Source organism: Nelusetta ayraudi, unplaced genomic scaffold (assembly GCF_046127955.1).
Source record: "Nelusetta ayraudi isolate G7.1 ecotype Tasmania unplaced genomic scaffold, CSIRO-AGI_Nayr_v1 ptg000258l, whole genome shotgun sequence".
Taxonomy (NCBI): Eukaryota; Metazoa; Chordata; class Actinopteri; order Tetraodontiformes; family Monacanthidae; genus Nelusetta; species Nelusetta ayraudi.
This window is the reverse complement of record NW_027466307.1, coordinates 2,501-12,144: the sequence shown is the minus strand read 5'-3', so window position 1 is coordinate 12,144 and position 9,644 is coordinate 2,501. Positions and strand designations below refer to the sequence as shown.

The following is a 9,644-nucleotide window of genomic DNA, read 5'->3' as shown; positions in this document are numbered from 1 at the left end:
TGTGTGGTGTTGGCATGTTCTCCCTGTGTCTCTGGTTGTCCCGCTTCCTCCCACAGTCCAAAGACATGCATGTCAGGTCAGTTGGAAACTCCTCCCACAGTCCAAAGACATGCATGTCAGGTCAGTTGGAAACTCTAAATTGTCCGTAGTTATGTGTGTTAGTGCAAATGGTTGTTTGTCTTTGTTTGTCTGAAAATGGATGGATGGATGGATGGAAGAAAAAAAAAAGTTGCTGTCGAAATTTAAAACAGAACACTGCAAATATTAAGAAGACCTGCAATTCTTAATTACAATTTATTTATTTGGATTTTTTTTTCTTTTGAAATTCAATTTTGCACGTTTGCAATATAAAGTCATGTATTGTATGGTTTGTTCCATATTGAGTGTTGGGTTACGGCTCCATATGAAAAGGTTCAGCGAAGATGTTTTCAATAATATCAACGCTGTCCTGACACTTTGTCCAAGTTTGGAATGTTGTCCCGCTGTCTGTCTGAGTGTGACGTCCCTCTTCTAGACGCCTTTTCCCCATGTCCGCCACAAGGGGGCTTCAAGCACCTTTACCTTGCCCGAGTCTCTCACACTCCTCGGCCCCTCCCCTCCCGTCTCCTCGCGTCCCCGCCCCTCCCACCCTCGCGCCGAGAGGTGCAGCTCTGCTCCGTGTGTTGTGCTGGTGCGGCAGCGGCGGACTCACTGCTTTGTGCCTCCTCCTCCTCCTCCGTCTGTCTGTCTGTCAGCCACCTGCTGAAGCTGCTGCTGCTGCTCGCGCTGCTCGCGCTGCTCGTGTCTCCGCTGATGGTGCTGATGGTGCCGATGGTGCTGATATCGGTGCGGACCTTGACGGAATAATTTCCCCCCCCCCGGCTCCGTATTTTCTTTTCCTCCTGCTTTTTATTTTTTATTTTTTAAATCGCCGCCCTTCTTTGCTCTTTTTTGTGGCCATCGGCTGAAGTTGTGACGATGCCTCCGCGAAGCCTTTGGAATTGGTAGAAAAAAAAGAAGGAAAAAAACCAACCCCAAAACAACAGCAATTAACAGCCTCAAATTATTTTTTCTCCTCTAAATTTACGGCTCGTGCGTGAGGGTGGGAACCTCGTCAAACACCGCCCGGCGGAAGTGGATAAAACATGGACTAATTATTTTTGTTTTTGTTTTTATTTTTGATGGTAACATTCGCCATGGGATTATTACAGCTATTTCTGGTTCTCGGCGTCTCGTGCGGCGCCTCCCCAGGTAGGACACCGGGCTGAGGGAGGGAAGCAGCTCTTCAAACATGTAGAGTGTGTGTGTGTGTGTGTGTGTGTGTGTGTGTGTGTGTGTGTGTGTGTGTGTGTGTGTGTGTGTGTATGTGTGCGCGCGCGCGCTAACATTTATGCTTATATATATATACACACACAAATATACAGTATGTATGTATGTATGTATCTATCTATCTATCTGTATCTATTGGAAAGATAGCATCTGGACTTGTCAGAACCGGACCCACACAGCCGCCCAGGCAGCTCCTCACCAAGCAGCACTAGGATGATTAGTTTCTTTGTTTGTTGGTTTGCTTGTTTATTCATGTATCTTAGTTGTTGTTGTTTTCTTGAGCATTTCCAGATGTCTTTTTGTCATGGTGAAAATATCTCTCTCCCCCCCCCCCCACCCTGTGTTTGCTGAACCAGTGGCAGCGTTGGGGGTGGACCCGGCCCTGCGCATCTCCGTGTTTGATGAGCTGTCTCTGGGAGAAGGCTTGGATGGAGTCACTCAGGTGCAGGGCTTCCACAGCGAGTCCAGAGCCTTCCACTTCCAAGGTGAACACACACACACACACACACACACACACACACACACACGCTCCTGCCCTACCTGTGTGAGTGCTGACTTTTTTTGCTGTTCTTTCGTCCGGCCAAACCCTGACCTATGACCCCCCCCCTACACCCTGTGCCTTGGTTTTCCCTCGTCACTGTTTAACTGTTTAAGCGTATGATGCTTGGAAATGATAACGCCGGGCCGTTTTCCAACTCCCTCACTCACTGCCTGACCACTGCGCCCGTGAACCTTCACCTCCACTCGTACCTTGAGCCCCTTGTCCTCTCACACGGCGTCGCCGCCTCTCAAAACAAAAACAAGCACGCCGACGGACGGGCGATCGAACACGCCTGGACGGAGCCCAGCGGCCGAGCCGTGCTGAGCTTCGTCCCGTGATGTCTGAGCTGTGAACGACGCTCAGGCAAAGTTCTGCCTCGGTCCGACTCTGTGGTCCCCCACTGGCTGTGGCCGTGCGGTCTCGTCAGCTGACTGCGTGAGAGCATCTCAACAGTGGATTGGCACTGTGACAGGCTTTATTTTGGGAAGGAGGGGGGGAGGGGGTGGGGGGGTGGTTGGATGGACGGGTGGTGCATTTGTGGCTCTTTATAATCAGATTATACAGGGATGAAGAGTGCACACGGACGTGCATGATGCTGGTGGACGCTCTGGTGAATTTACTGGTCAGAGAGAGAGAGAGAGAGAGAGAGAGAGAGAGAGAGAGAGAGAGAGAGGGAGAGGGAGAGGGAGAGAGAGAGAGAGAGGGAGAGAGAGAGAGAGCTTAAGGCTCCTGTTTGAGGGGATATTAGCGCTGAGATGTGACTTCAGGCCTCCCTGTTGACAGTGTTTGAGCCGAACGGATCATCGGCAGCATTTAGCACACGATGGACTCGTCGACCACGCGGCCACGCTCGACTTGGTCTTCTTTTAACCGCTGTGCTTTGTCAACGTCGCCCTCCTCCGCATTGGGACGTCGCCCTCGTTTGCGAGTCTGTTAACGACTCTGACGCAGGAAACTTCTGCTGCTGCTGCTGCTGTGACGTCTTGCAGGTATCTTCTGATCTCCTGGCAGAGCCGCTGAGACAGCAGCAGCAGCAGCAGCAGCAGCACACAGAGCATTTGATGTCCTCTGTGTAGACGACGCTCAGAGAGCTGCGCAGGTAGCAAGAGGGAGGGTGGGAGAGAGGAAGAGAGAGAGGAAGGGAGGAAGGGAGGGTGTGATTAGACAAAATATATGGAGGTAGAGAGAGTTGGAGGAAACAAAGAGGAAGAAGCTCCGGCAGCTTTCGCTACTAAAACCTCCACCAAAAAAAATAAAATATTGATTCTATTTCTTTCTCTCTCTTGTTTTTTATGAAGTGGTTTTTCTCGACTGGCCCTGCTTGGTCACGATGCTCCTCCACAGCACTTTTCAAGAAACGACAGAAACAGGAAGCTGCCCCTCCCACCCCTCCACCCCCACTGGTCTTCACTTGGGATGTTCTTGGAGGCAGGAAACAGGCTGCCAGAGGCACAGAGTGTGTTAGGCTCATTCAGACGAAACAAGCCGCAGCAGAGACAGGAGGAGGTGTAGGAGGAGGAGGAGGAGGAGGAGGAGGAGAAGGAGGCGAGCTGTCAGTCGGCGGGGTGATGGACTCGCAGGCGCTCGCAGGTTCCTTGTGTTGCGGCCGCTCGGCTGTTCGGGGGCGAGCGACACGAGACGGCCCTGCGGTGACGTTCCGACACTCATTAGATAGCAGGCAGAACATTTCCATGGCTGTCCCCTGCACTGCCCACCCTCCTGCTGCTGGGGGGAGGCTGTTATCTGCAGCGTGGAGGAGGAGGAGGAGGAGGAGGAGGAGGAGGAGGAGGAGGATAAAGGGGAAGGGGAGGTGGGGTGGTAGGTAAAGAGGAGGAGAACAAGGACGGGGAGGAGAGGGAGGTGGGGGAAGAGGAGTAGGAGAAGCAGGAGGAGTAGGTTGGGGATGTTGGGGGGAGGAGGAGGGGGAGGAGGAGGAGCTGCTGCTCAGGCCTTAAAGAGACGACACGCGTTAATTCTTGTATATACATGCAAGGCTGTCCATCAGGAATTGTGCTCACGTTACACTTTGCAGCATCTCGTGTGTGTGTGTGTGTGTGTGTGTGTGTGTGTGTGTGTGTGTGTGAAAGAGAGATTTCAGGAGGAGTGCAGCAGCCGCAGCAGCGGGGGGTCGCTGTTTAGCGCCCCCCCGCTGCTGCTTTTGAAGGTAGCTGTCAGCGCTGCGTACCGCGGCATTAAGAAGGGTGGACCTCAGGGACGGGCGCGGCGGAGAGGCAGGAGGAGGCGCAGCAGGCGCAGCAGGCGGGGCTTCTCTTCTCCGCCGTCTCCGGCAGGCGGCCGGTGGTGCTTGGCCAGGAGACTGGGGGGCGGTGGAGGCGGGGGGGCAGAGGAAAAACGAGTGCAGTAGCATCATTAGTGCCCTTCCCCCACATGTTTTAATATCAGCATCCGTGTGTGTGTGTGTGTGTGTGTGTGTGTGTGTGTGTGTGTGTGTGTGTGTGTGTGTGTGTGTGTGTGTGTGTGGAGAAAGCGAGAGAGAGTGAGAAGGCACAGGGGCCATACCCAGAAGCATTCCCTACCCCTAACACACACACACACACACACACACACACACACACACACACACACACACACACACACAATTACAGGGAAGTCTTGCAGTGTGGCTAAAAAAAGAGGCTGTGTTGTTTGCACTTGGAATGAGTTTGAACCTTGCAGCCAGGGTGTGTGTGTGTGTGTGTGTGTGTGTGTGTGTGTGTGTGTGTGTGCGCCTACACCATGTCAGCTGGGAGGAGGTCCCTCTGCTCTGCAGTTCAGTTCAACCTTGTTAAGGTTGAACCCCCCCCACCTGAGCTGGCCGTGGTCCAGTGTTACCTGAGCACCAGCGGTGCTTCTCCAGTGAATTCTTCCTCTGAAGACAGACATTGTTTCTGGAGCGCTGCGGTCAACCTGTGGTTGACGGTTCCAGAGAAGTTCCAGCTGATCCTGGAGCAGCTGCACCGTGCAGCAGACAAAACCAGCAAGACGCGAGCAAACAGCCGCTTTAGTGGCTGTCAACGGCTCATAAAGTGGAGCGATGCACTTGCAGGACGTGCAAATGGGGCAGCCAACACACACACACACACACACGCACACACGCGCACACACACACACACACACACACACACACAGGAAGATACAATGGCAGGGGGATAGAACTGTAAAAGATGAGGACGAAGCAGCGTGGGAGGCTACACGAGCTTCCTGCCGCTACAGACGTCGCTCTCTGAAAACAGTTCTGAAATTACTGAGAGAATTATTATCAAACCGTGCTAATGAGAAATCTTGCTTGGTTTTATTATCTTGAAAATGTTTGGATGTTAAATCAGCCCGCAGTGGAGTGCAGGAAGCCGCGACGCTGCTTTAATATGCAATGAATCAGGAAAACAAAAAGGTTTCATTCGTCGACTCACAATTGTAAGACGCAATACACAAAACTGCTGTGTTAGTTCTTCCAGGTTATTAACGTGCACCAATCAGCCGTGCTGCATATTGTTGTTTTTCTTTCATCTTTTTTTTTTCTTAATCAGTGTAATTGAGAGTGGTGTGTGTGTGTGTGTGTGTGTGTGTGTGCGCGCAGGAAGGTGTAACCTGCTACAAATTGAATCCTTTGTTAAACCCCGCCCCCTCCACCCTCTTGTTATCCCCACTGCTGCAAAAACCTTTAAGCACCTTCTGCAAAGCGAACCGGGTCTGAAAAACAGGAACAAAATCCCGATTTCCTCCCCATGTGAAGGAAGATGTTGCTGAAAAGTTGAGGGCTGAGGCGAATGTGACGCTGCTGCAAAGTGAGACAGGTCCGCAGGGTATTTCCCAGAGTGTTCTGCTGAAATCCCCTCTTTGCACATCCAACCGCCAGTATTTTCCTCGGCAGCCACTGCGGTGGGACGCTGCTGCAACGCAGGAATTTCAAAGTGAGGCGTCGGCGGTGGAAAATTCAGCGCAGGCCGCTCACAAAAAGACAGGGTGCATTTTCAACTCGTTGAAACAAAAATGTTCTTATTTTATTTTGTATTTAACCTTTATTTACCCAGACACGCAGTGAAGAACTGATTCTTATTTAGAAGTGCGGCCTGAACAAAGAGCAGAGGCTCTTTGAGGGATGGAGACCTCATGTGACCCTTTGGTTTAGTTATCGTCTTAGTCTTCAATCATTCCATCAATCAATCAACTTTTTTGTTTGTAAAGTTTGAAATCACAACCAAAAGCGTCTCAAAGTGCTTTGGAAAACCTCTCCTGTAGGAAGAAACCCGGAGCAGATCCAGATGTTTCCATCCCAACCAGTTTAAAAAAACGCTTGCACTTGAGAAGTTTTGTTTGAAGAAGCTCCGATTGGCATCAACCTCCACGAGTTCCTTCTGACATCCATCAAATCCTGGAGCTGATGCAAAACAAGAGCTTTGATTCATTCTCATGTCCATTCGCTGCTGCTGCTGCTGCTGCTGCTCCTCGTCTAGAAGTTCCTCAACCTTCCCAAAGTGTTGGCTGAACTCTGGTGTCAGCTGGCTCTCGTCTGTCCTGGCGGGAACTCTCCGTCCCGGACAGGAAGTCCCTGTGACTGCCGAGGGAGACAGACGCTCCATCTTCCTCCTGGTGGGGCTCTGATACAGCCGGCTGGCTGGCAGGCTGTCATTAGCTTGCACTGTGTGTGTGTGTGTGTGTGTGTGTGTGTGTGTGTGTGTGTGTGTGTGTGTGTGTGTGTGTGTGTGTGTGTGTGTGTGTGTGTGTGTGTGTGTGTGTGTGTGTGTGTGTGTGTGACGGGCGGTCAGCGGTGGAGGTGATCTGACAACACAGGGCAGGAATTGCTGGCCCAAGCAGTCCTGGCTGGAGGTGCCCTTGGTCTGGTCTAGCATTAGTTCCTGGAGAGCAGGAGGGAGGGGGGGTTGGGGGGGGGGGTGGGGGGGAGGGGGGGGGAGAGGAGACGGTCTTTGGAACGCACATCAACTGAAGTCCATCTGAATATTCAGGAGACTTTTTTTCTTTTCCCACAGCATCCCTTCAGCAGTGCAGTACAGGTTTCCAGCTGTGTGTGTGTGTGTGTGTGTGTGTGTGTGTGTGTGTGTGTGTGTGTGTGTGTGTGTGTGTGTGTGTGCAAACAGTAATGAAAGGTTTTGGAGTTTGCCGGTGGTGAAGAGTTGAGCATGACTCTGATCTCTCTGGAGACTTCAGGTTCTGCTGCCTGCCCTCCCACACTGCCTGTTCACTCACTCACTCACTCACTCACTCACTCACTCACTCACTCCAGCAGATAGTGTTGTTTGTGTTGTTGCTGCTGCTGCTGCGTGCCAAGTGTGGACTTAAAGATGTAGTTGTTTAGGAAAGGCTATGTGTGTATACATATATATATATGTATATATATATGTATATATATATATATGTATATACATATATATATATATACATATATATATATATATATATACATATATATATGTATATATATATGTATATATATATACGTATATATATATACATATATATATATATACATATATATATACATATACATATATATATGTATATATATATATATATACATATATATATGTATATATAAATTGTTATTTTGAATGTGTTTTTTTTATTTTATTTGGATAGGTAAGTAAGTACGTACACACACACACACACACACACACACACACACACACACACACACACACACACACACACCTCCAGCAGGTCAGTGTGGTTCCGGTGTGGACCTTTGATGTGGGAACTCTTAAATCTTTAATCCTGACAGATTCCTGAGCGGAATGGTTGGTGAGTTTTTCCGCCTAGACGTAGGAGGTCAGAGGTCAGGAGGTCAGGAGGGTTATCTCGCTCTGGCATTCCTCTCAGGACCTAAAGAATGAAAAGTGCTCGGCGTTGGCGTGCAGAAGCGTCTTCGGTGTCCTCGGCTGCTCTCAGCACTACCGTGTTCAGTCTCGCTTTCCTCACGGGCTCATGGTTCATTTAGTGGCGCTGCCACCGCTCTTAAGGAGCGGTGGCATGGGACCTTTAAATTGTGCGTACACAGCCTGGAAGCTGAGGGCAGCTGGAGGCGGAGCTGTGGTGCAGGGCAGCTGGAGGCGGAGCTGTGGCTCAGGGCAGCTGGAGGCGGAGCTGTGGCGCAGGGCAGCTGGAGGCGGAGCTGTGGTGCAGGGCAGCTGGAGGCGGAGCTGTAGCGCAGGGCAGTTGGAGGCGGAGCTGTGGCGCAGGGCAGCTGGAGGCGGAGCTGTAGCGCAGGGCAGTTGGAGGCGGAGCTGTAGCGCAGGCGGAGCTGTAGCTCAGGGCAGCTGGAGGCGGAGCTGTAGCTCAGGGCAGTTGGAGGCGGAGCTGTAGCGCAGGGCAGCTGGAGGCGGAGCTGTAGCGCAGGGCAGCTGGAGGCGGAGCTGTAGCGCAGGGCAGTTGGAGGCGGAGCTGTAGCGCAGGGCAGTTGGAGGCGGAGCTGTAGCGCAGGGCAGCTGGAGGCGGAGCTGTAGCGCAGGGCAGCTGGAGGCGGAGCTGTAGCGCAGGGCGCCTGCTCTATATGCACCGCCTGTGAGAACGCACAGCCACGCCGCGGTGGGCAGGATCATGGCAAAATAAGAGCACCAGCCTGGAGATGAGAGCGGCTCTCTGCCCCAAATCCAAACTTCTAAGTGCTGCAAGTGAGTCAGAGGCTTTCTGGAGATCCTTGGTCAGCCGATGAAAGAAGGAGAGAATCTCTGCGTGTCTTTAAATTGAGATTCACAGCATGATGGAAGAAAGGAAGGATGGATGGATGGATGGATGGATGGATGGATGGATGGAGTGGTGCGCTGGTGGGAACCAGAGTCTATGAGCTGAGTAAAGACAAATAAAAAAAAACCTGGGGTGCACTAGGACCATGATGTTTCTGCTCACAATCAGCCACCACAAGCAGAAGCAGAAGAAGAGGAGGAGTTTGATTTTTATCACAGTTTTTCAATGCGATGACTGAGCCTGGCAAAACAACAAACAGCTTTTTAAATTAAGAATTGTCAAAATAAGAGAACCATAAAGATGAAACTTATACACATACACACCTGTATAGATGTACTTTTTATCATCATCATCACCACCATCATCATCACCTCACCCATCTCACCCCCCGACCCTCTGACCCCGCCCCACCGCCATTCAACAATTCTGCCAGCTCCTCCCATCACAGCGTGGTGCTTAATTTGACAGCTCTTTCATCTGCATTTCTTAAAAGGAGGCCCGCTGCCGCCGCCGCCTTAGTCTCTGTCCGGGGGCCTCTGAGGAGCATCATTAAAGTTCTCGCACCGACCAATCCCGTCCCTCCCCTCTAAACGATGCCTCCTCCCCCATCCTTCCAATCCCCTTAAGTGCCATCTGACGCGACTTCACTCGCCTTGTGAAGTGTGAAGATGAGCGATGAGAGTGAAGAGAGCGATGGGAGGGATGGGAGGGATGTTAGCGAGGTTAGTGGTGTTGGGGATGGGAGGGATGTTAGTGATGAGAGTGATGAGAGTGATGGGAGTGATGTTAGCGGTGGGAGTGATGTGATATCAGTGATGGGAGGGATGGGAGAGTTTCCCACCACTGCCCCTCCCCAACACCTGCTCCCTCTTTGCTCATTTGCCATTATTGAGACGTCAGTGGTTTTTTTTCTATTTCAACACCGGGCTCGGTGCTAATCTGACTGATATAAATAACGTTTCAAATCTTATCTAATCTCTTGTCACTTATTTTCAATATTTCTTTGAATTTAGTACTATGCATACTGTATATTATCTTTACAGTTACAAATATCCAATATATTTACAATATTTGTAATTTGATGTGTGAATATATG

The 9,644-nt window shown here is 50.9% G+C and overlaps 1 protein-coding gene across 1 annotated transcript in view; it reads left to right on the top strand.

Moving 5' to 3' along the window:
* Positions 1-809: 809 nt before the first annotated feature.
* Positions 810-9,644, top strand: part of LOC142882376 (protein kinase C-binding protein NELL2a-like) — a gene marked incomplete at its 3' end in the record, with an annotated part of 11,131 nt that continues 2,296 nt past the window's right edge. The window contains exons 1-2 of the mRNA XM_076017093.1: positions 810-1,230; positions 1,665-1,793. Of these exons, the coding sequence (XP_075873208.1) occupies positions 1,161-1,230; positions 1,665-1,793 (199 nt within the window). The remainder of the gene's footprint in view (positions 1,231-1,664; positions 1,794-9,644) is intronic.